We start from the raw sequence: 25280 nt of genomic DNA, 5'->3' as shown, positions 1-25280 counted from the left end.
TTCATTTTGATCTCTTAACTTTCTGAATGTAGGTTCTATGACTGGGATATTTACTGGAATGCAGTTCAAAGGTTGAATTTAACATATATTGTATTTTATTTAGTCTATTAATAGACAAATCTAGTGTTTCACTAAAGAGTGAATTAATCACGTAGTTTCGTTTGGAAATCATTTATCGTAAGAGTAAAATAGGCCTACATGACATTCCTTCTATTAACTGATCGTCTTTTTTCCGTAGTTGTATTATTATTATCGTCATCATTATTATAATTATTACTATTATTATTAGCCTACATTTTATATATTTTTATTTTCGTTTATATTCGTTTCCCCCCTTAATTTTGATCTCTTAACGTTCTATATGATGATTAATGATACTGTAAAATGCTTGACATATATTATATGACTTTATGATTGTAATTATGCCTGTGTGTTGCCCACGTTTTCATTTACAAATTAAACTACGTGAATGATTCATTCCTCAGTGAAATGTCAAGCATTTACACAGTATCATTTCCATATAGAAAGTTAAGTAAAGAGATAGAAATCAAGAGGGAAAATGAATATAAACAAAAATAAAAATATATACAATAATAATAGGCTAATAATAATAGTAATAATTATAATAATGATGACGATAATAATAATACAACTACGGAAAAAAGACGATCAGTTAACGTTAATAGAAGGAATGTCATGTAGGCCTATTTTACTCTGACGATAAATGATTTCCAAACGAAACTACGTGATTAATTCACTCTTTAGTGAAACACTATATTTGTCCATTAATAGACTAAATAAAATACAATATATATTACATTCAACCTTTGAACTGCATTCCAGTAAATATCACAGTCATAGAACCTACATTCAGAGAGTTAAGAGATCAAAATGAAGGGGAAAATAACGAATATGACAAATAACATATGCTAACATAATATGATGTTCTCACGAATTAATATCTCGTGGCCACGACATAATATCAGGTTCCCACGAGTTAAATGTAGTGGCCAAGACAAACATAAGTGAACCGAAGGTTTCCCCTTACGGTCACCGTATAAAAACGTGATTGGTTGGAGCAAGAACATGCAACGATTGGTCAGCCCCACGTGGCCGGTATCTGATTGGCTTAAGTAAAAGGTGGGTGGAGTCCATGCATTTGTGGATTAGTTTGCGTCTTGACCTTACAGTCTATGGTCTTGACGCTTGAAATGTTTCAAAATTCACAAATACGCGCAGTGATTTACAAATGCACAGAGAGCAATCCACAAATACGAGTAGCGATCTATAAATGCACAGTACGCGATTCACATATAAATGCAGGTCGAATTTGTGTTTGTAGGATTAAAAATATATATTTGTGAGTATGTTTTTTATTTGCAATTCGAATTTTTTTACTTGTGAATATAATTCATGTTTGTGGAATTTATTTGTGGATCTCATTTTATTTATTTTGTGTATATGGTTGTTTTTGTCAATCGCTTTACATTTATTTGTGGATCATAATGTATTTATTTGGAATTATGCAACAATTCTAACTCCATAACAAACACTTTGAAAATAAATTGATTTATTTTGTTGTTGTTTTTTCACTTAAAGTATGTCTAGAGATGTGAAAAGGCTCACATGCCCTGATTTTTTGAATATGACTTTTGGTTACACAAGGTGTCCTTATTAAATGTTACATGTACTTACTATTATAATAACATTTAATAACATGCAAGTGACCCTAAATCAAATTCTAACCCTATAGTAAATACATTAATACAATAAGTTAATTTATATTAGTAAGTACTTAAATGTGTAATTACACTGTAACAAGGATACCTTAAAATAAAGTGTAACCCTTTATTTTGAGGTGTCTTTGTTACAGTGTAATTATACATTTAAGTACTGAGTAATATAATATAATTTCCTATATGTACTTACTAAATGTTTAGGGTTCGGATTAGGGTTTGTCTTAGGGTTACTTGCATGTACTTATGCATTAATAATTGTTATTATGATAGTAAGTACATGTAACGTGTCACAAGGACACCTTAAAATAAAGTGTTACCTGACTTTTATTACCAGTAGTTTCTTAAAACACTGATAAACAGCTGATAAAACAACAACAATCAAACTATGGTAATAATGTCAAGCTGACGGAATCCTAATTTACTAATGATAAATAATTTATAGATGTTAACATTCATGTGTCAAAATAAAGATAGATTGTTTGTAAAATGTATTCTTTTATATATCAAGCAAGACTTTAGAATATTTTATATATAATTCCTTTTTTTTTGGAAGACAGAAATGGGTAATATAAAGTTATCCGTTTCGTTGTCATAATTATCATTGTAATACAACACAAAAAAGAAAACAATAATTGTAATGATCATTTTATGTAAAAGTAGCCATGCCTTGATGAAATGCTTATTAAATCAATAACCTTACTTGACTAAATGGTTTGTCTTTTTTCTTTCACAGACGTTTCCTTCGGGGACATTATTGAAAGCTCCATCTGTAGTTCCACTTCCTCGTTTGTGGTCGGAGACCTTGCCACCAGAAGATCACAAGTGGATTGGCAAAAGGCTTTTCAAAATGGGGTCCAAGGGAAAGCCAGAGCTCCGTGATGACCTCCAGCTCTGGTATTACCCACCACAGCCAGCACTTACCTACAATCAGGGTCCAGCTCCAGACAGATTCTTTTGTCATGCACTTCTGCTGTGGATGCCGTACAAGCTGTGGAGGGTCAAGATTCTCTGTCCCAATCCTGCCTGCGGACGGCATCAACTGACAGGAGGTGGTCTGCACAAAAGGGCACGGCAGGTTCTGGACATCGACAGAATGTACAGCATGGTTACAGAAACCCTCATCTGTACCAAGTGTAGAGCCTCGCATGTGTCCTGGAGTCAGACAGTCCTGCAACAGCTAGACCTGGGTCATCGCTCTGAGTTTCGGGTTATCCTCACGCGGAAGTAAGCACACTTTCATTCTGCATCATGTTGTTAGGCCATCATCACATACATATGCAAATAGTTTACAAATCAAATATGTAAAATATATGAATGAGTGTATTTTGCTTTTTCTAAGGTATGCCTGTGATATGCGGGTCATCCGGCTACTGCGTGAGCGTAGCTTAGGCAACAGCCCCACGCGGGTGATAAAGCAGCTGCGTGAAAACCACAGCGAGGAGTGGCTCCAGCGTCTGGCCCGATACACCACCCAGTGTGTCGACTTTCTTAATCGACCTGGAGTGTTGCCAGTAAAATTCCAGGAACCCCCACAGCCTACAGTGGTGCCAAGCTGCAAGTGGCTACTCACCGTGTACAGCCAAGACATCCTAACAAGGCTGGATGAAATCCATGCAAGGATAACATCCACCTATGGCTCTGTCTTGAAGATGGATTCTACTAAAAAGGTTAGTTGTGGATTTTTGTTTATTAATGCTGTTGTTTATATACACAACACAGCAGTATATCTGTATTTTACATGGTGGGATGTTTGATTGCATTTACAGCATGTTCCATATCATGTCTTATTACAGATAACCAAGAAGCTGGCTGGGACAGCGAGGGGAACGGGACTCTGGCTTACCTCTGTCGGCAATGAGTTTGGTCAGGTGCTCATGAGCGTGCTGACAGCCCAGGAAGGAGCAGGACTGGATATGATGGTAGATGGTCTGGTGAAAAGATACCAACAGGCTGGTGTGGATCCACCTGCTGTGTTGTATGTGGACTGTGGGTGCTGCACTGAGGTGGGCGAGACGAAGCTGAAAACCAGATTCAGAGGTTGGCCAGATCTCATGATACGCTTGGACATCTGGCATTTTATGCGCAGGATTGCCCTGGGGTGTACAACTGATGCCCATCAGCTGTACCCCATCTTCATGTCGCGGCTATCAGCGTGCATCTTTGAATGGGATGCAGCTGATCTCTCAGTGCTTCGCAAAGCAAAGAGAGCGCTATTGATCTCCCAGGGTTGGCCTTCGCTGGCAGATGAAGATGTCAACAAGCATCTTACCAGGAATGAGCTGGCTCTACATTGCCGGAGGAGAACCCGCGGAGAGGAGACTACCATCCTTCTCCTTGAACGGCTGTTTACAGAGCTCTTGAGCAGCAAGGGCAATGACTCCCTGGGTGTTCCTCTCCTGGATCAAAAAAGGATGGAGCACATCTGGAGTGTCCAGAAGAAGCATGTAAAGTGCATCCAAGACCCCCCTGGTGTTGTGCTCTATATAGAGACTGGAAGCTTAACCAAGGGAGGTGTGCTTCTAACGACATACAGATGTGCCAGAGGCTCCACTTCTCTCGAGTCCTTTCACCTACACCTGAACCGTTTCATCCCAGGTATGTCTCTGTCATACTCCCTGTGCATATATATAATATATATATATATATATGTATGTGTATATGTATATGTATATATATATATATGTATGTATATATATAAAACACATTACTTGTCTTTTGTGTTTCTTTAACACTCACCTTTACACTGTTGTGTCCATTAACAGGGACCAGTGCAAACAGTCTTAACTTTCAGATTTATCTGCTGGAGGGACTACACCGGTGGAACCAGGACAGGGAGGCTGCTTCATTGTCAGCAGAACCATCAGCTTTATGCAGCTACACAGGAGAACTTGTTCACTGTGTAAACAGCAACTATGAAAAGCTGTTTGGCAAGAAAGTGGTTCCAACATTTTGTTCCCCTGCCTGTTACACCGGTAAGAAAAAGTGTTATTGTTAATGAACTTAGAATTTCTGTGTAATCTCTGTCTATATATTTAACTCTACAAAGTCTACTGTCATGATTGATATGCAAATTTCTAAGGCTTTTAAATTATCGACATTATCCAAACTTTATTGATAGTTTATACTTTTAATCAAGAAAAAGGCATTTGGAAAATCATGTTACATGTAAGTATCTAATATGATACAATAGGTTTTTGAGGAATATTTATTTGTACGTCTCTCAATTATCATTTGTATTGTGTTGCATTATGTGTTTTTGCATATGTTTTTTTCCTCCTCAATGATTCAGCATTGTATTTAATTCCTGTTTGTTTATTATTTTTATTTCAGGTGAGCTCATTGGAGTCCAGTATCTGTTTCAGCAGACAGGTCAGGCACTGCAGGACATGAATCCAGACTCCGAGCAGAACGCAGAGCTCATTGAAGACCTCAGTGTGGAGGAGCGAGATGAAGATGAGGGCTTCTGTGACATCAGCGAGGATCAGACCATTACTGATCTGGAGGCTGACTTGTCACCACCCTCTTCCACACTTGCACTTAGTGGTACTTCTGTACTGGGCTCTCCATCCCCTTCACCAGTCCCTGACCCTACACAAGGCCTCTCACAGTCTCCCACATCACCTGGACCCTCAGGGACTGCTGTCTCACCTGTCCCATCTGAAACATCTGTTTCACCTCTTCCCTCAGAGCCAGAGGATGCTGGTCAGGAAGATGATGAAGAAATGGTAAGTGCAAGATGAAACAACATTTAAAAGAATCAAAGTCATTAGTAAGCAGCAAATACACATCAAGTCAAGTCAGCTTTCTTTCCATTGTGCTTTATACTATAAAGAATGTGCCAAAGCAGCTTCACACTGATAAAAATTATAATAATCTGTTATGGAATTGTACATCAAACAAATATGATAATGTAATAATTGTACCACGTTTTGGTGTTTTTTAATAGGCCGTTGACAGCCAAAATGTCCCTGGTTATCAACATGTGGACAGGTTGGCAGAATATCTGGTGGATCTCCGTGGTCACACAGCCCTCAGCCTGACCAACCAGGAAGCCAACACCATAATTGCACTTTGGCAGAACCTGGATGACCAGGACAAGCAACGGGTGGTGTATGCAGCTCGACATCAGAAGAGACTGCTGAGTGGACGCTTCAGAGTACCTAAGAGGCCCACTCAAACCCCTGGAGTAGAGAGCACCACCAGATGTGTGCTGGGTGCAAGCAGCGCACCTGCACAATGGCCTGACTGTTGCCGCCTGGTGGAGACCATCTTCATCAGGCTTTGCACTGCTCACCCAAGCCCCAAAAGAAAAGGCAAGGGAGCACTGTCAAGATGGTCTCTGATCCTTCAAGACTACAGAAGGATAAGGCAGCTTGTACTGGGCAACAGCTTGGTGATGGGAGGAACATCACTGCAGCTGGTGGAGGTTAACCAGAACACACTGATTCAGTGGCACAACAACAGACAGAAAAAGCAGGAGCTGTCTGTGCTGCTTCAGGGCATTCAGTTGCCTCAGCCCCTCCCTGAAGCTCAGGAGCCTCTCCAGGCTGCCAAACGTCTACGGACTGAGACAGAACAACCAGCGGAGCAGCACCAGTACAAGCTACCAGAGAGCACAGCAGGTCAGGCAAAGCAGAGGCAGACTTCTTTTGGACGACCCCCTCTCAGACCCAAGGCACCAGCACAGAGTCCTGTGTCAGTTACGCCATCAGCACCTGGAGTATCAGTGCAGATGGTACCCAACATAGTCGTATCAACAGGACCAAGTTTTCAGGGAGTGCCAATGCTTCAGGGTGTGCCAGTGCTACAGGGTCTGCAAGTGGTCCAAAGACTGCCAATGGTCCAGGGAATGGCGATGGTCCAGGGTATGCCGATGGTTCAGGGAATCCCATTGGTCCAGGGGATGCCAATAATTCAGCCTACAGTTGTGCAGGGTACCAGTTCACAACCTGCTGCACCAACTGCCAGTCCGCAAACCATGCCCAAGAGACCCTACTGGAGAACTGTAGAAGCAAACACTTGTAAGAAGTGTGGGCAATTTAAAACAAGTGCAACGGGGCATAGCCAGTACAGGGGCAGGGTGTACTGCCCACAGACTGAAACTGTTACAAAAGAACAGTGGCTGGAGGAAATGCGGAAAACCCTTCCCAAATAACGTACATATTTGTGTGTATGTGGTGTATATAGGGAAAAGAGTTCACTATTGTTAATATTTGTGTAAAAAAAAAAATTGTGTTTTCAACTTTTTATAGTTTTTTTTAACTATTATTTAATATTTTATTAAACTTTTTATTTCTTGTTTTTGAGAACTTAACTTTTCATTTAACTTATTTATTGGTTTTGAAAACTTAATATTTGTAATTTTATTTCCCTTTTAATTTATTGTTCTTTGAATACTTATTTAATATTTAATTTTATTTATTTAATATTCATTACCATTCTGTTGGCACAATTGCAAAATAAAAACAAATTGGCAAATGATTGCTTTTTGTTTTTTACTTTTATTTTCATTTTATTTGCCTTTGCATTTATTGTTGTTTGAAAATGTATTTAATATTTAATTTTATTTATGTAATATTCATTACAGTATTTTTGGAATAATTGCAAAATAAAAACAAACTGGGAAGTTATTGCTTTTTGTTTTTTACTTTTATTTTCATTTTATTTACCTTTTCATTTATTGTTGTTTAAAAACTTATTTAATATTTAATTTTATTTATTTAATATTCATTATTGTATTGTTGGAATAATTGCAAAATAAAAACAAACTGGGAAATGATTGCTTTTTGTTTTTTACTTTTATTTTCATTTTATTTCCCTTTTCATTTATTGTTCTTTGAATACTTTTTTATTTTTAATTTTATTTATTTACAGTTTTTTTCAGTCGCTAACAAGCGTTTGTCCAACCAGTTGTCACATTTTCAAAACTTTAAACACAATTAGCACAGCATCGGTCTTTTGTGGCCATACCATTCACACATTTCATGTCGTTTTCACCCAATATGCAGTCAGTGAACACCTTTTCACAATGCTTACATTTTCTTAACAGACAAGCTATACCTCCCAACAAAATTATGGATCATTTTTGTAGTATTTACGAATGTTACCACACAACATCCCACAATAGCAAAAACAATATTCCAAACTTTAGATACAGTATAAAAACCTCTGCTTCTGCAATGATATCAGTTCAAAAACAATATCAATATATCTCAGCTGATAATAAACAAACAATTGAATAATTGACACCCAGCTGATTTATGTTGGGTTAACTGGGCCAACCACAGCTGATTCCAGTCTGGACTTTGAGGAGTGATGTTTTTGGAAACAGAAACAGAAAAAGACAAATACTGTTATGTCTGGATGAGGAAGAGTAAGAGCAAGGGGCCCGGGGAGAAAAGCAGGCCCAGTGAGAGGAGCAGGAGCAGTGAGAGATGCAGTGAGAGATGCAGAAGCAGTGAGAAATGCAGTGAGAGATGCAGGAGCAGTGAGAGATGCAGGGGCAGTGAGAGATGCAGTGAGATATGCAGGAGCAGTGAGAGATGCAGTGAGAGATGCAGGAGCAGTGAGAGATGCAGTGAGATATGCAGGGGCAGTGAGAGATGCAGTGAGAGATGCAGGAGCAGTGAGAGATGCAGTGAGATATGCAGGGGCAGTGAGAGATGCAAGAGCAGTGAGAGATGCAGTGAGAGATGCAGGAGCAGTGAGAGATGCAGGAGCAGTGAGAGATGCAGTGAGATATGCAGGGGCAGTGAGATATGCAGTGAGAGATGCAGGAGCAGTGAGAGATGCAGTGAGAGATGCAGGAGCAGTGAGAGATGCAGTGAGATATGCAGGGGCAGTGAGAGATGCAGTGAGATATGCAGTGAGAGATGCAGGAGCAGTGAGAGATGCAGTGAGATATGCAGGAGCAGTGAGAGATGCAGTGAGAGATGCAGGAGCAGTGAGAGATGCAGTGAGAGATGCAGGAGCAGTGAGAGATGCAGTGAGAGATGCAGGAGCAGTGAGAGATGCAGTGAGATATGCAGGGGCAGTGAGAGATGCAGTGAGATATGCAGTGAGAGATGCAGGAGCAGTGAGAGATGCAGTGAGATATGCAGGGGCAGTGAGAGATGCAGGAGCAGTGAGAGATGCAGTGAGAGATGCAGTGAGAGATGCAGGAGCAGTGAGAGATGCAGTGAGAGATGCAGTGAGAGGAGCAGGAGCAGTGAGAGATGTAAAACTGAAAATACAGTTAGCTACACTTGTTAGCAATTGAAAAAAACTGTAATATTCATTACTGTATTGTTGGAATAATTGCAAAATAAAAACAAACTTGGAAATGATTGCTTTTCTCCTGTTTCTCCTGTTAAAAATGTATTCAATATTTAATTTTACTTATGTAATATTCATTACTGTATTGTTGGAATAATTGTAAAATAAAAACAAACTGGGAAATTATTGCTTTTTGATTTTTACTTTTATTTTCATTTTATTTCCCTTTTAATTTATTGTTGTTTGAATACTTATTTAATATTTAATTTTATTTATGTAATATTCATTACTGTATTGTTGGAATAATTGCAAAATAAAAACAAACTGGGAAATGATTGCGTTTTGATTTTTACTTTTATTTTCATTTTATTTCCCTTTTCATTTATTATTCTTTGAAAACTTATTTAATAGTTAATATAATTGTATTTATTTAATATTCATTACTGTATTGTAAATCAAAATATTTCAGCATATTAATGACTATTTTATTTTAATTATCACTAATAATCTTTTTTCATTACAAATAACCGATTTGTAAATGTCTTGAATGAATGTAACATACAAAACTCCTAATCAGAATAAGTAATATCAATTAAACAAAGAATAATAATAATAATATGCTTAATCAGAATAAACAGTATTAATACAACAAATACAAAATAAGTAATAATAACAACAACATCAACAATACCACAGTTCCATTGGTATTCTTTATTTTTCATGAAAGAATTGTACATATGTACACTTTATTAACCTTAAAAATTGCATTTATTTAATTAAATTAACAATATAACAATAACAATACAAAAAGTTGCCTTTAGCTGGATTCGAACCCCGGTCTTGGTGAGCGCCTGCAATAGGAAACAGTGTAATATAAATGCGCGATTTTCACGCACAAAGAAACCGGAAAATGTATCGTAGCGCGCATTCTAATGAAGTATTATGTTTAAACGTCACATTTCACCCTTTCTTTTCATCATTTTTTCTCTTTCTTCTTCCCTTTCTCCTTTTCTTCCTTCCCCCTTTTCTTCCCTTCTTCCCCGTCTTTGACGGACTATTGTTCCCCAGCTTGAACGCAGCGCCTTAGACCGCTCGGCCATCCTGACACGCTTGCGTGGTGGGAGCTGACCCGTTGCGGCTACACCCAGCTTGTGGTCTGAATCCCTAACGAAATGTTGATTCGATTCAAATATAGCTCCACATGTTCTGCCAAGCGCTGAAGACTGTAGCTGTTATCCGAAGCCAAAGGACAAAGGACAGTTCTGTCGGAAAAGTGGGATTCGCACCCACACCTCCAGAGGAGACTGCGACCTGAACGCAGCTTTTGGATCTACGCCCTGCAGGCAGGCACCGACACGCTAGCGCTTCGCATTTCAGACCGGTCATCCCGCCGGCCTCGTTGGCGCAGTTAGGCTTGTCTCCTTCGCCTGAGGGAAAAAGGCCACAGCTCATCTGAAGGGTGGACGACACGACATTGCGGGAGAAACTGTGAGTTTCCAGGTAAATTCCCTAAATACCATCCAGCGACATTGCATTCAGTCCTAGGCCACCCTTTGACATGCAATATAATCGAAATTCAGTGTTCACGCTGGGCTAATGCTGAATGAATGCAGGAATACCATCCCTGTCGTATTCATGTAACATGTGGCGGTGTTCTTGTGAGGTTTTCTTAAGGGTAATATCATGCTGGCATTGGAAATGAAATTCCCTATTAATGGGAAGGCAAGCTTTCGTGAACCTTAAAGCAATGTTGCCTTCATCTTAAGGAAATATTGACTCGATTCTATTACGACTTGACATAGTCTTTCAAGGCATTCTTTAAAAGTGCCTGCAACTTGGTATCGGGGAAGGAGTGACGTCGCACAAACGATAAAACGGAGTAATTCTCAAGTTTAACGGAAGTTACTGCCACTTTATACTAATTCTGACGTCGACTGAAATGTGGTGCTTTGGCAAAGTTAATGCCCTGACACAAGGCAAAGTTGGCAAAGTTACAGCCTTGCGGCTGAAGACCGTAGCTGTTGTCCGTAGCAGAAACTTAAGTCTGTCAGAAGTGGGATTCGAACCCACGCCTCCAGGGGAGACTGGGACCTGAACGCAGCGCCTTAGACCGCTCGGCCATCCTGACACGCTTGCGTGGTGGGAGCTGACCCGTTGCGGCTACACCCAGCTTGTGGTCTGAATCCCTAACGAAATGTTGATTCGATTCAAATATAGCTCCACATGTTCTGCCAAGCGCTGAAGACTGTAGCTGTTATCCGAAGCCAAAGGACAAAGGACAGTTCTGTCGGAAAAGTGGGATTCGCACCCACACCTCCAGAGGAGACTGCGACCTGAACGCAGCTTTTGGATCTACGCCCTGCAGGCAGGCACCGACACGCTAGCGCTTCGCATTTCAGACCGGTCATCCCACCGGCCTCGTTGGCGCAGTTAGGCAGCGCGTCAGTCTCATAATCTGAAGGTCGTGCCTCACACGGGGCAGCGTGGTGCCTTTTGATAGCTGAGAGCGCTTACACGACAGAGCGGGCTTCTCTGTTCCCGTCCGCCTGCTTGTCTCCTTCGCCTGAGGGAAAAAGGCCACAGCTCATCTGAAGGGTGGACGACACGACATTGCGGGAGAAACTGTGAGTTTCCAGGTAAATTCCCTAAATACCATCCAGCGACATTGCATTCAGTCCTAGGCCACCCTTTGACATGCAATATAATCGAAATTCAGTGTTCACGCTGGGCTAATGCTGAATGAATGCAGGAATACCATCCCTGTCGTATTCATGTAACATGTGGCGGTGTTCTTGTGAGGTTTTCTTAAGGGTAATATCATGCTGGCATTGGAAATGAAATTCCCTATTAATGGGAAGGCAAGCTTTCGTGAACCTTAAAGCAATGTTGCCTTCATCTTAAGGAAATATTGACTCGATTCTATTACGACTTGACATAGTCTTTCAAGGCATTCTTTAAAAGTGCCTGCAACTTGGTATCGGGGAAGGAGTGACGTCGCACAAACGATAAAACGGAGTAATTCTCAAGTTTAACGGAAGTTACTGCCACTTTATACTAATTCTGACGTCGACTGAAATGTGGTGCTTTGGCAAAGTTAATGCCCTGACACAAGGCAAAGTTGGCAAAGTTACAGCCTTGCGGCTGAAGACCGTAGCTGTTGTCCGTAGCAGAAACTTAAGTCTGTCAGAAGTGGGATTCGAACCCACGCCTCCAGGGGAGACTGCGACCTGAACGCAGCGCCTTAGACCGCTCGGCCATCCTGACACGCTTGCGTGGTGGGAGCTGACCCGTTGCGGCTACACCCAGCTTGTGGTCTAAATCCCTAACGAAATGTTGATTCGATTCAAATATAGCTCCACATGTTCTGCCAAGCGCTGAAGACTGTAGCTGTTATCCGAAGCCAAAGGACAAAGGACAGTTCTGTCGGAAAAGTGGGATTCGCACCCACACCTCCAGAGGAGACTGCGACCTGAACGCAGCTTTTGGATCTACGCCCTGCAGGCAGGCACCGACACGCTAGCGCTTCGCATTTCAGACCGGTCATCCCGCCGGCCTCGTTGGCGCAGTTAGGCAGCGCGTCAGTCTCATAATCTGAAGGTCGTGCCTCACACGGGGCAGCGTGGTGCCTTTTGATAGCTGAGAGCGCTTACACGACAGAGCGGGCTTCTCTGTTCCCGTCCGCCTGCTTGTCTCCTTCGCCTGAGGGAAAAAGGCCACAGCTCATCTGAAGGGTGGACGACACGACATTGCGGGAGAAACTGTGAGTTTCCAGGTAAATTCCCTAAATACCATCCAGCGACATTGCATTCAGTCCTAGGCCACCCTTTGACATGCAATATAATCGAAATTCAGTGTTCACGCTGGGCTAATGCTGAATGAATGCAGGAATACCATCCCTGTCGTATTCATGTAACATGTGGCGGTGTTCTTGTGAGGTTTTCTTAAGGGTAATATCATGCTGGCATTGGAAATGAAATTCCCTATTAATGGGAAGGCAAGCTTTCGTGAACCTTAAAGCAATGTTGCCTTCATCTTAAGGAAATATTGACTCGATTCTATTACGACTTGACATAGTCTTTCAAGGCATTCTTTAAAAGTGCCTGCAACTTGGTATCGGGGAAGGAGTGATGTCGCACAAACGATAAAACGGAGTAATTCTCAAGTTTAACGGAACGCCCGTCTGCGTTACTGCCACTTTATACTAATTCTGACGTCGACTGAAATGTGGTGCTTTGGCAAAGTTAATGCCCTGACACAAGGCAAAGTTGGCAAAGTTACAGCCTTGCGGCTGAAGACCGTAGCTGTTGTCCGTAGCCGAAACTTAAGTCTGTCAGAAGTGGGATTCGAACCCACGCCTCCAGGGGAGACTGCGACCTGAACGCAGCGCCTTAGACCGCTCGGCCAACCTGACACGCTTGCGTGGTGGGAGCTGACCCGTTGCGGCTACACCCAGCTTGTGGTCTGAATCCCTAACGAAATGTTGATTCGATTCAAATATAGCTCCACATGTTCTGCCAAGCGCTGAAGACTGTAGCTGTTATCCGAAGCCAAAGGACAAAGGACAGTTCTGTCGGAAAAGTGGGATTCGCACCCACACCTCCAGAGGAGACTGCGACCTGAACGCAGCTTTTGGATCTACGCCCTGCAGGCAGGCACCGACACGCTAGCGCTTCGCATTTCAGACCGGTCATCCCGCCGGCCTCGTTGGCGCAGTTAGGCAGCGCGTCAGTCTCATAATCTGAAGGTCGTGCCTCACACGGGGCAGCGTGGTGCCTTTTGATAGCTGAGAGCACTTACACGACAGAGCGGGCTTCTCTGTTCCCGTCCGCCTGCTTGTCTCCTTCGCCTGAGGGAAAAAGGCCACAGCTCATCTGAAGGGTGGACGACACGACATTGCGGGAGAAACTGTGAGTTTCCAGGTAAATTCCCTAAATACCATCCAGCGACATTGCATTCAGTCCTAGGCCACCCTTTGACATGCAATATAATCGAAATTCAGTGTTCACGCTGGGCTAATGCTGAATGAATGCAGGAATACCATCCCTGTCGTATTCATGTAACATGTGGCGGTGTTCTTGTGAGGTTTTCTTAAGGGTAATATCATGCTGGCATTGGAAATGAAATTCCCTATTAATGGGAAGGCAAGCTTTCGTGAACCTTAAAGCAATGTTGCCTTCATCTTAAGGAAATATTGACTCGATTCTATTACGACTTGACATAGTCTTTCAAGGCATTCTTTAAAAGTGCCTGCAACTTGGTATCGGGGAAGGAGTGATGTCGCACAAACGATAAAACGGAGTAATTCTCAAGTTTAACGGAACGCCCGTCGGCGTTACTGCCACTTTATACTAATTCTGACGTCGACTGAAATGTGGTGCTTTGGCAAAGTTAATGCCCTGACACAAGGCAAAGTTGGCAAAGTTACAGCCTTGCAGCTGAAGACCGTAGCTGTTGTCCGTAGCAGAAACTTAAGTCTGTCAGAAGTGGGATTCGAACCCACGCCTCCAGGGAAGACTGCGACCTGAACGCAGCGCCTTAGACCGCTCGGCCATCCTGACACGCTTGCGTGGTGGGAGCTGACCCGTTGCGGCTACACCCAGCTTGTGGTCTGAATCCCTAACGAAATGTTGATTCGATTCAAATATAGCTCCACATGTTCTGCCAAGCGCTGAAGACTGTAGCTGTTATCCGAAGCCAAAGGACAAAGGACAGTTCTGTCGGAAAAGTGGGATTCGCACCCACACCTCCAGAGGAGACTGCGACCTGAACGCAGCTTTTGGATCTACGCCCTGCAGGCAGGCACCGACACGCTAGCGCTTCGCATTTCAGACCGGTCATCCCGCCGGCCTCGTTGGCGCAGTTAGGCAGCGCGTCAGTCTCATAATCTGAAGGTCGTGCCTCACACGGGGCAGCGTGGTGCCTTTTGATAGCTGAGAGCGCTTACACGACAGAGCGGGCTTCTCTGTTCCCGTCCGCCTGCTTGTCTCCTTCGCCTGAGGGAAAAAGGCCACAGCTCATCTGAAGGGTGGACGACACGACATTGCGGGAGAAACTGTGAGTTTCCAGGTAAATTCCCTAAATACCATCCAGCGACATTGCATTCAGTCCTAGGCCACCCTTTGACATGCAATATAATCGAAATTCAGTGTTCACGCTGGGCTAATGCTGAATGAATGCAGGAATACCATCCCTGTCGTATTCATGTAACATGTGGCGGTGTTCTTGTGAGGTTTTCTTAAGGGTAATATCATGCTGGCATTGGAAATGAAATTCCCTATTAATGGGAAGGCAAGCTTTCGTGAACCTTAAAGCAATGTTGCCTTCATCTTAAGGAAATATTGACTCGATTCTATTACGACTTGACATAGTCTTTCAAGGCATTCTTTAAAAGTGCCTGCAACTTGGTATCGGGGAAGGAGTGATGTCGCACAAACGATAAAACGGAGTAATTCTCAAGTTTAACGGAACGCCCGTCTGCGTTACTGCCACTTTATACTAATTCTGACGTCGACTGAAATGTGGTGCTTTGGCAAAGTTAATGCCCTGACACAAGGCAAAGTTGGCAAAGTTACAGCCTTGCGGCTGAAGACCGTAGCTGTTGTCCGTAGCCGAAACTTAAGTCTGTCAGAAGTGGGATTCGAACCCACGCCTCCAGGGGAGACTGCGACCTGAACGCAGCGCCTTAGACCGCTCGGCCATCCTGACACGCTTGCGTGGTGGGAGCTGACCCGTTGCGGCTACACCCAGCTTGTGGTCTGAATCCCTAACGAAATGTTGATTCGATTCAAATATAGCTCCACATGTTCTGTCAAGCGCTGAAGACTGTAGCTGTTATCCGAAGCCAAAGGACAAAGGACAGTTCTGTCGGAAAAGTGGGATTCGAACCCACACCTCCAGAGGAGACTGCGACCTGAACGCAGCTTTTGGATCTACGCCCTGCAGGCAGGCACCGACACGCTAGCGCTTCGCATTTCAGACCGGTCATCCCGCCGGCCTCGCTGGCGCAGTTAGGCAGCGCGTCAGTCTCATAATCTGAAGGTCGTGAGTTCGAGCCTCACACGGGGCAGCGTGGTGCCTTTTGATAGCTGAGAGCGCTTACACGACAGAGCGGGCTTCTCTGTTCCCGTCCGCCTGCTTGTCTCCTTCGCCTGAGGGAAAAAGGCCACAGCTCATCTGAAGGGTGGACGACACGACATTGCGGGAGAAACTGTGAGTTTCCAGGTAAATTCCCTAAATACCATCCAGCGACATTGCATTCAGTCCTAGGCCACCCTTTGACATGCAATATAATCGAAATTCAGTGTTCACGCTGGGCTAATGCTGAATGAATGCAGGAATACCATCCCTGTCGTATTCATGTAACATGTGGCGGTGTTCTTGTGAGGTTTTCTTAAGTGTAATATCATGCTGGCATTGGAAATGAAATTCCCTATTAATGGGAAGGCAAGCTTTCGTGAACCTTAAAGCAATGTTGCCTTCATCTTAAGGAAATATTGACTCGATTCTATTACGACTTGACATAGTCTTTCAAGGCATTCTTTAAAAGTGCCTGCAACTTGGTATCGGGGAAGGAGTGACGTCGCACAAACGATAAAACGGAGTAATTCTCAAGTTTAACGGAAGTTACTGCCACTTTATACTAATTCTGACGTCGACTGAAATGTGGTGCTTTGGCAAAGTTAATGCCCTGACACAAGGCAAAGTTGGCAAAGTTACAGCCTTGCGGCTGAAGACCGTAGCTGTTGTCCGTAGCAGAAACTTAAGTCTGTCAGAAGTGGGATTCGAACCCACACCTCCAGGGGAGACTGCGACCTGAACGCAGCGCCTTAGACCGCTCGGCCATCCTGACACGCTTGCGTGGTGGGAGCTGACCCGTTGCGGCTACACCCAGCTTGTGGTCTGAATCCCTAACGAAATGTTGATTCGATTCAAATATAGCTCCACATGTTCTGCCAAGCGCTGAAGACTGTAGCTGTTATCCGAAGCCAAAGGACAAAGGACAGTTCTGTCGGAAAAGTGGGATTCGCACCCACACCTCCAGAGGAGACTGCGACCTGAACGCAGCTTTTGGATCTACGCCCTGCAGGCAGGCACCGACACGCTAGCGCTTCGCATTTCAGACCGGTCATCCCGCCGGCCTCGTTGGCGCAGTTAGGCAGCGCGTCAGTCTCATAATCTGAAGGTCGTGAGTTCGAGCCTCACACGGGGCAGCGTGGTGCCTTTTGATAGCTGAGAACGCTTACACGACAGAGCAGGCTTCTCTGTTCCCGTCCGCCGGCTTGTCTCCTTCGCCTGAGGGAAAAAGGCCACAGCTCATCTGAAGGGTGGACGACACGACATTGCGGGAGAAACTGTGAGTTTCCAGGTAAATTCCCTAAATACCATCCAGCGACATTGCATTCAGTCCTAGGCCACCCTTTGACATGCAATATAATCGAAATTCAGTGTTCACGCTGGGCTAATGCTGAAGGAATGCAGGAATACCATCCCTGTCGTATTCATGTAACATGTGGCGGTGTTCTTGTGAGGTTTTCTTAAGGGTAATATCATGCTGGCATTGGAAATGAAATTCCCTATTAATGGGAAGGCAAGCTTTCGTGAACCTTAAAGCAATGTTGCCTTCATCTTAAGGAAATATTGACTCGATTCTATTACGACTTGACATAGTCTTTCAAGGCATTCTTTAAAAGTGCCTGCAACTTGGTATCGGGGAAGGAGTGACGTCGCACAAACGATAAAACGGAGTAATTCTCAAGTTTAACGGAAGTTACTGCCACTTTATACTAATTCTGACGTCGACTGAAATGTGGTGCTTTGGCAAAGTTAATGCCCTGACACAAGGCAAAGTTGGCAAAGTTACAGCCTTGCGGCTGAAGACCGTAGCTGTTGTCCGTAGCAGAAACTTAAGTCTGTCAGAAGTGGGATTCGAACCCACGCCTCCAGGGGAGACTGCGACCTGAACGCAGCGCCTTAGACCGCTCGGCCAACCTGACACGCTTGCGTGGTGGGAGCTGACCCGTTGCGGCTACACCCAGCTTGTGGTCTGAATCCCTAACGAAATGTTGATTCGATTCAAATATAGCTCCACATGTTCTGCCAAGCGCTGAAGACTGTAGCTGTTATCCGAAGCCAAAGGACAAAGGACAGTTCTGTCGGAAAAGTGGGATTCGCACCCACACCTCCAGAGGAGACTGCGACCTGAACGCAGCTTTTGGATCTACGCCCTGCAGGCAGGCACCGACACGCTAGCGCTTCGCATTTCAGACCGGTCATCCCGCCGGCCTCGTTGGCGCAGTTAGGCAGCGCGTCAGTCTCATAATCTGAAGGTCGTGAGTTCGAGCCTCACACGGGGCAGCGTGGTGCCTTTTGATAGCTGAGAGCGCTTACACGACAGAGCGGGCTTCTCTGTTCCCGTCCGCCTGCTTGTCTCCTTCGCCTGAGGGAAAAAGGCCACAGCTCATCTGAAGGGTGGACGACACGACATTGCGGGAGAAACTGTGAGTTTCCAGGTAAATTCCCTAAATACCATCCAGCGACATTGCATTCAGTCCTAGGCCACCCTTTGACATGCAATATAATCGAAATTCAGTGTTCACGCTGGGCTAATGCTGAATGAATGCAGGAATACCATCCCTGTCGTATTCATGTAACATGTGGCGGTGTTCTTGTGAGGTTTTCTTAAGGGTAATATCATGCTGGCATTGGAAATGAAATTCCCTATTAATGGGAAGGCAAGCTTTCGTGAACCTTAAAGCAATGTTGCCTTCATCTTAAGGAAATATTGACTCGATTCTATTACGACTTGACATAGTCTTTCAAGGCATTCTTTAAAAGTGCCTGCAACTTGGTATCGGGGAAGGAGTGACGTCGCACAAACGATACAAGGAGTAATTCTCAAGTTTAACGGAACGCCCGTCGGCGTTACTGCCACTTTATACTAATTCTGACGTCGACTGAAATGTGGTGCTTTGGCAAAGTTAATGCCCTGACACAAGGCAAAGTTGGCAAAGTTACAGCCTTGCGGCTGAAGACCGTAGCTGTTGTCTGTAGCCGAAACTTAAGTCTGTCAGAAGAGGGATTCGAACCAACGCCTCCAGGGGAGACTGCGATCTGAAAGCAGCGCCTTAGACCGCTCGGCCATCCTGACCCGTTGCGGCTACACCCAGCTTGTGGTCTGAATCCCTAACGAAATGTTGATTCGATTCAAACATAGCTCCACATGTTCTGCCAAGCGCTGAAGACTGTAGCTGTTATCCGAAGCCAAAGGACAAAGGACAGTTCTGTCGGAAAAGTGGGATTCGCACCCACACCTCCAGAGGAGACTGCGACCTGAACGCAGCTTTTGGATCTACGCCCTGCAGGCAGGCACCGACACGCTAGCGCTTCGCATTTCAGACCGGTCATCCCGTCGGCCTCGTTGGCGCAGTTAGGCAGCGCGTCAGTCTCATAATCTGAAGGTCGTGCCTCACACGGGGCAGCGTGGTGCCTTTTGATAGCTGAGAGCGCTTACACGACAGAGCGGGCTTCTCTGTTCCCGTCCGCCTGCTTGTCTCCTTCGCCTGAGGGAAAAAGGCCACAGCTCATCTGAAGGGTGGACGACACGACATTGCGGGAGAAACTGTGAGTTTCCAGGTAAATTCCCTAAATACCATCCAGCGACATTGCATTCAGTCCTAGGCCACCCTTTGACATGCAATATAATCGAAATTCAGTGTTCACGCTGGGCTAATGCTGAATGAATGCAGGAATACCATCCCTGTCGTATTCATGTAACATGTGGCGGTGTTCTTGTGAGGTTTTCTTAAGGGTAATATCATGCTGGCATTGGAAATGAAATTCCCTATTAATGGGAAGGCAAGCTTTCGTGAACCTTAAAGCAATGTTGCCTTCATCTTAAGGAAATATTGACTCGATTCTATTACGACTTGACATAGTCTTTCAAGGCATTCTTTAAAAGTGCCTGCAACTTGGTATCGGGGAAGGAGTGATGTCGCACAAACGATAAAACGGAGTAATTCTCAAGTTTAACGGAACGCCCGTCGGCGTTACTGCCACTTTATACTAATTCTGACGTCGACTGAAATGTGGTGCTTTGGCAAAGTTAATGCCCTGACACAAGGCAAAGTTACAGCCTTGCGGCTGAAGACCGTAGATGTTGTCCGTAGCCGAAACTTAAGTCTGTCAGAAGTGGGATTCGAACCCACGCCTCCAGGGGAGACTGCGACCTGAACGCAGCGCCTTAGACCGCTCGGCCATCCTGACACGCTTGCGTGGTGGGAGCTGACCCGTTGCGGCTACACCCAGCTTGTGGTCTGAATCCCTAACGAAATGTTGATTCGATTCAAATATAGCTCCACATGTTCTGCCAAGCGCTGAAGACTGTAGCTGTTATCCGAAGCCAAAGGACAAAGGACAGTTCTGTCGGAAAAGTGGGATTCGAACCCACACCTCCAGAGGAGACTGCGACCTGAACGCAGCTTTTGGATCTACGCCCTGCAGGCAGGCACCGACACGCTAGCGCTTCGCATTTCAGACCGGTCATCCCGCCGGCCTCGTTGGCGCAGTTAGGCAGCGCGTCAGTCTCATAATCTGAAGGTCGTGAGTTCGAGCCTCACACGGGGCAGCGTGGTGCCTTTTGATAGCTGAGAGCGCTTACACGACAGAGCGGGCTTCTCTGTTCCCGTCCGCCTGCTTGTCTCCTTCGCCTGAGGGAAAAAGGCCACAGCTCATCTGAAGGGTGGACGACACGACATTGCGGGAGAAACTGTGAGTTTCCAGGTAAATTCCCTAAATACCATCCAGCGACATTGCATTCAGTCCTAGGCCACCCTTTGACATGCAATATAATCGAAATTCAGTGTTCACGCTGGGCTAATGCTGAATGAATGCAGGAATACCATCCCTGTCGTATTCATGTAACATGTGGCGGTGTTCTTGTGAGGTTTTCTTAAGGGTAATATCATGCTGGCATTGGAAATGAAATTCCCTATTAATGGGAAGGCAAGCTTTCGTGAACCTTAAAGCAATGTTGCCTTCATCTTAAGGAAATATTGACTCGATTCTATTACGACTTGACATAGTCTTTCAAGGCATTCTTTAAAAGTGCCTGCAACTTGGTATCGGGGAAGGAGTGACGTCGCACAAACGATAAAACGGAGTAATTCTCAAGTTTAACGGAAGTTACTGCCACTTTATACTAATTCTGACGTCGACTGAAATGTGGTGCTTTGGCAAAGTTAATGCCCTGACACAAGGCAAAGTTGGCAAAGTTACAGCCTTGCGGCTGAAGACCGTAGCTGTTGTCCGTAGCAGAAACTTAAGTCTGTCAGAAGTGGGATTCGAACCCACGCCTCCAGGGGAGACTGCGACCTGAACGCAGCGCCTTAGACCGCTCGGCCATCCTGACACGCTTGCGTGGTGGGAGCTGACCCATTGCGGCTACACCCAGCTTGTGGTCTCAATCCCTAACGAAATGTTGATTCGATTCAAATATAGCTCCACATGTTCTGCCAAGCGCTGAAGACTGTAGCTGTTATCCGAAGCCAAAGGACAAAGGACAGTTCTGTCGGAAAAGTGGGATTCGCACCCACACCTCCAGAGGAGACTGCGACCTGAACGCAGCTTTTGGATCTACGCCCTGCAGGCAGGCACCGACACGCTAGCGCTTCGCATTTCAGACCGGTCATCCCGCCGGCCTCGTTGGCGCAGTTAGGCAGCGCGTCAGTCTCATAATCTGAAGGTCGTGCCTCACACGGGGCAGCGTGGTGCCTTTTGATAGCTGAGAGCGCTTACACGACAGAGCGGGCTTCTCTGTTCCCGTCCGCCTGCTTGTCTCCTTCGCCTGAGGGAAAAAGGCCACAGCTCATCTGAAGGGTGGACGACACGACATTGCGGGAGAAACTGTGAGTTTCCAGGTAAATTCCCTAAATACCATCCAGCGACATTGCATTCAGTCCTAGGCCACCCTTTGACATGCAATATAATCGAAATTCAGTGTTCACGCTGGGCTAATGCTGAATGAATGCAGGAATACCATCCCTGTCGTATTCATGTAACATGTGGCGGTGTTCTTGTGAGGTTTTCTTAAGGGTAATATCATGCTGGCATTGGAAATGAAATTCCCTATTAATGGGAAGGCAAGCTTTCGTGAACCTTAAAGCAATGTTGCCTTCATCTTAAGGAAATATTGACTCGATTCTATTACGACTTGACATAGTCTTTCAAGGCATTCTTTAAAAGTGCCTGCAACTTGGTATCGGGGAAGGAGTGACGTCGCACAAACGATAAAACGGAGTAATTCTCAAGTTTAACGGAAGTTACTGCCACTTTATACTAATTCTGACGTCGACTGAAATGTGGTGCTTTGGCAAAGTTAATGCCCTGACACAAGGCAAAGTTGGCAAAGTTACAGCCTTGCGGCTGAAGACCGTAGCTGTTGTCCGTAGCAGAAACTTAAGTCTGTCAGAAGTGGGATTCGAACCCACGCCTCCAGGGGAGACTGCGACCTGAACGCAGCGCCTTAGACCGCTCGGCCAACCTGACACGCTTGCGTGGTGGGAGCTGACCCGTTGCGGCTACACCCAGCTTGTGGTCTGAATCCCTAACGAAATGTTGATTCGATTCAAATATAGCTCCACATGTTCTGCCAAGCGCTGAAGACTGTAGCTGTTATCCGAAGCCAAAGGACAAAGGACAGTTCTGTCGGAAAAGTGGGATTCGCACCCACACCTCCAGAGGAGACTGCGACCTGAACGCAGCTTTTGGATCTACGCCCTGCAGGCAGGCACCGACACGCTAGCGCTTCGCATTTCAGACCGGTCATCCCGCCGGCCTCGTTGGCGCAGTTAGGCAGCGCGTCAGTCTCATAATCTGAAGGTCGTGAGTTCGAGCCTCACACGGGGCAGCGTGGTGCCTTTTGATAGCTGAGAGCGCTTACACGACAGAGCGGGCTTCTCTGTTCCCGTCCGCCTGCTTGTCTCCTTCGCCTGAGGGAAAAAGGCCACAGCTCATCTGAAGGGTGGACGACACGACATTGCGGGAGAAACTGTGAGTTTCCAGGTAAATTCCCTAAATACCATCCAGCGACATTGCATTCAGTCCTAGGCCACCCTTTGACATGCAATATAATCGAAATTCAGTGTTCACGCTGGGCTAATGCTGAATGAATGCAGGAATACCATCCCTGTCGTATTCATGTAACATGTGGCGGTGTTCTTGTGAGGTTTTCTTAAGGGTAATATCATGCTGGCATTGGAAATGAAATTCCCTATTAATGGGAAGGCAAGCTTTCGTGAACCTTAAAGCAATGTTGCCTTCATCTTAAGGAAATATTGACTCGATTCTATTACGACTTGACATAGTCTTTCAAGGCATTCTTTAAAAGTGCCTGCAACTTGGTATCGGGGAAGGAGTGACGTCGCACAAACGATACAAGGAGTAATTCTCAAGTTTAACGGAACGCCCGTCGGCGTTACTGCCACTTTATACTAATTCTGACGTCGACTGAAATGTGGTGCTTTGGCAAAGTTAATGCCCTGACACAAGGCAAAGTTGGCAAAGTTACAGCCTTGCGGCTGAAGACCGTAGCTGTTGTCTGTAGCCGAAACTTAAGTCTGTCAGAAGAGGGATTCGAACCAACGCCTCCAGGGGAGACTGCGATCTGAAAGCAGCGCCTTAGACCGCTCGGCCATCCTGACCCGTTGCGGCTACACCCAGCTTGTGGTCTGAATCCCTAACGAAATGTTGATTCGATTCAAACATAGCTCCACATGTTCTGCCAAGCGCTGAAGACTGTAGCTGTTATCCGAAGCCAAAGGACAAAGGACAGTTCTGTCGGAAAAGTGGGATTCGCACCCACACCTCCAGAGGAGACTGCGACCTGAACGCAGCTTTTGGATCTACGCCCTGCAGGCAGGCACCGACACGCTAGCGCTTCGCATTTCAGACCGGTCATCCCGTCGGCCTCGTTGGCGCAGTTAGGCAGCGCGTCAGTCTCATAATCTGAAGGTCGTGCCTCACACGGGGCAGCGTGGTGCCTTTTGATAGCTGAGAGCGCTTACACGACAGAGCGGGCTTCTCTGTTCCCGTCCGCCTGCTTGTCTCCTTCGCCTGAGGGAAAAAGGCCACAGCTCATCTGAAGGGTGGACGACACGACATTGCGGGAGAAACTGTGAGTTTCCAGGTAAATTCCCTAAATACCATCCAGCGACATTGCATTCAGTCCTAGGCCACCCTTTGACATGCAATATAATCGAAATTCAGTGTTCACGCTGGGCTAATGCTGAATGAATGCAGGAATACCATCCCTGTCGTATTCATGTAACATGTGGCGGTGTTCTTGTGAGGTTTTCTTAAGGGTAATATCATGCTGGCATTGGAAATGAAATTCCCTATTAATGGGAAGGCAAGCTTTCGTGAACCTTAAAGCAATGTTGCCTTCATCTTAAGGAAATATTGACTCGATTCTATTACGACTTGACATAGTCTTTCAAGGCATTCTTTAAAAGTGCCTGCAACTTGGTATCGGGGAAGGAGTGATGTCGCACAAACGATAAAACGGAGTAATTCTCAAGTTTAACGGAAGTTACTGCCACTTTATACTAATTCTGACGTCGACTGAAATGTGGTGCTTTGGCAAAGTTAATGCCCTGACACAAGGCAAAGTTGGCAAAGTTACAGCCTTGCGGCTGAAGACCGTAGCTGTTGTCCGTAGCAGAAACTTAAGTCTGTCAGAAGTGGGATTCGAACCCACGCCTCCAGGGGAGACTGCGACCTGAACGCAGCGCCTTAGACCGCTCGGCCATCCTGACACGCTTGCGTGGTGGGAGCTGACCCGTTGCGGCTACACCCAGCTTGTGGTCTGAATCCCTAACGAAATGTTGATTCGATTCAAATATAGCTCCACATGTTCTGCCAAGCGCTGAAGACTGTAGCTGTTATCCGAAGCCAAAGGACAAAGGACAGTTCTGTCGGAAAAGTGGGATTCGCACCCACACCTCCAGAGGAGACTGCGACCTGAACGCAGCTTTTGGATCTACGCCCTGCAGGCAGGCACCGACACGCTAGCGCTTCGCATTTCAGACCGGTCATCCCGCCGGCCTCGTTGGCGCAGTTAGGCAGCGCGTCAGTCTCATAATCTGAAGGTCGTGAGTTCGAGCCTCACACGGGGCAGCGTGGTGCCTTTTGATAGCTGAGAGCGCTTACACGACAGAGCGGGCTTCTCTGTTCCCGTCCGCCTGCTTGTCTCCTTCGCCTGAGGGAAAAAGGCCACAGCTCATCTGAAGGGTG

The 25280-nt window shown here is 45.4% G+C and overlaps 1 protein-coding gene, 17 non-coding genes and 1 pseudogene across 18 annotated transcripts; 8 read left to right on the top strand and 11 right to left on the bottom strand.

The window, feature by feature from the left end:
* Window positions 1–25280, top strand: part of LOC141326079 (uncharacterized) — a 135925-nt pseudogene that overhangs the window by 75216 nt on the left and 35429 nt on the right.
* On the top strand, window positions 2587–6894 carry LOC141325772 (uncharacterized). The gene is made up of 6 exons (XM_073834507.1): window positions 2587–2963; window positions 3079–3406; window positions 3533–4334; window positions 4502–4711; window positions 5070–5464; window positions 5686–6894. The coding sequence occupies exons 1-6, from the start codon at window positions 2587–2589 to the stop codon at window positions 6892–6894; spliced, it is 3321 nt and encodes a 1106-aa protein (XP_073690608.1).
* trnal-cag (transfer RNA leucine (anticodon CAG)) lies at window positions 11039–11121 on the bottom strand. Its single transcript has one exon. It is a non-coding gene; the product is annotated as a tRNA-Leu (tRNA).
* Window positions 12175–12257, bottom strand: trnal-cag (transfer RNA leucine (anticodon CAG)). The gene has a single exon. It is a non-coding gene; the product is annotated as a tRNA-Leu (tRNA).
* trnal-cag (transfer RNA leucine (anticodon CAG)) lies at window positions 13322–13404 on the bottom strand. The gene has a single exon. It is a non-coding gene; the product is annotated as a tRNA-Leu (tRNA).
* Window positions 14469–14551, bottom strand: trnal-cag (transfer RNA leucine (anticodon CAG)). The gene has a single exon. It is a non-coding gene; the product is annotated as a tRNA-Leu (tRNA).
* trnal-cag (transfer RNA leucine (anticodon CAG)) lies at window positions 15616–15698 on the bottom strand. The gene has a single exon. It is a non-coding gene; the product is annotated as a tRNA-Leu (tRNA).
* trnam-cau (transfer RNA methionine (anticodon CAU)) lies at window positions 15986–16059 on the top strand. The gene has a single exon. It is a non-coding gene; the product is annotated as a tRNA-Met (tRNA).
* On the bottom strand, window positions 16760–16842 carry trnal-cag (transfer RNA leucine (anticodon CAG)). Its single transcript has one exon. It is a non-coding gene; the product is annotated as a tRNA-Leu (tRNA).
* On the top strand, window positions 17130–17203 carry trnam-cau (transfer RNA methionine (anticodon CAU)). Its single transcript has one exon. It is a non-coding gene; the product is annotated as a tRNA-Met (tRNA).
* On the bottom strand, window positions 17904–17986 carry trnal-cag (transfer RNA leucine (anticodon CAG)). The gene has a single exon. It is a non-coding gene; the product is annotated as a tRNA-Leu (tRNA).
* On the top strand, window positions 18274–18347 carry trnam-cau (transfer RNA methionine (anticodon CAU)). The gene has a single exon. It is a non-coding gene; the product is annotated as a tRNA-Met (tRNA).
* On the bottom strand, window positions 20173–20255 carry trnal-cag (transfer RNA leucine (anticodon CAG)). Its single transcript has one exon. It is a non-coding gene; the product is annotated as a tRNA-Leu (tRNA).
* On the top strand, window positions 20543–20616 carry trnam-cau (transfer RNA methionine (anticodon CAU)). Its single transcript has one exon. It is a non-coding gene; the product is annotated as a tRNA-Met (tRNA).
* trnal-cag (transfer RNA leucine (anticodon CAG)) lies at window positions 21317–21399 on the bottom strand. The gene has a single exon. It is a non-coding gene; the product is annotated as a tRNA-Leu (tRNA).
* trnal-cag (transfer RNA leucine (anticodon CAG)) lies at window positions 22453–22535 on the bottom strand. The gene has a single exon. It is a non-coding gene; the product is annotated as a tRNA-Leu (tRNA).
* trnam-cau (transfer RNA methionine (anticodon CAU)) lies at window positions 22823–22896 on the top strand. Its single transcript has one exon. It is a non-coding gene; the product is annotated as a tRNA-Met (tRNA).
* Window positions 24720–24802, bottom strand: trnal-cag (transfer RNA leucine (anticodon CAG)). Its single transcript has one exon. It is a non-coding gene; the product is annotated as a tRNA-Leu (tRNA).
* trnam-cau (transfer RNA methionine (anticodon CAU)) lies at window positions 25090–25163 on the top strand. Its single transcript has one exon. It is a non-coding gene; the product is annotated as a tRNA-Met (tRNA).

Source organism: Garra rufa, chromosome 2 (assembly GCF_049309525.1).
Source record: "Garra rufa chromosome 2, GarRuf1.0, whole genome shotgun sequence".
Classification (NCBI taxonomy): domain Eukaryota; kingdom Metazoa; phylum Chordata; class Actinopteri; order Cypriniformes; family Cyprinidae; genus Garra; species Garra rufa.
The sequence above is the reverse complement of the archived record's forward strand: the minus strand, read 5'-3'. Positions and strand labels throughout refer to the sequence as shown.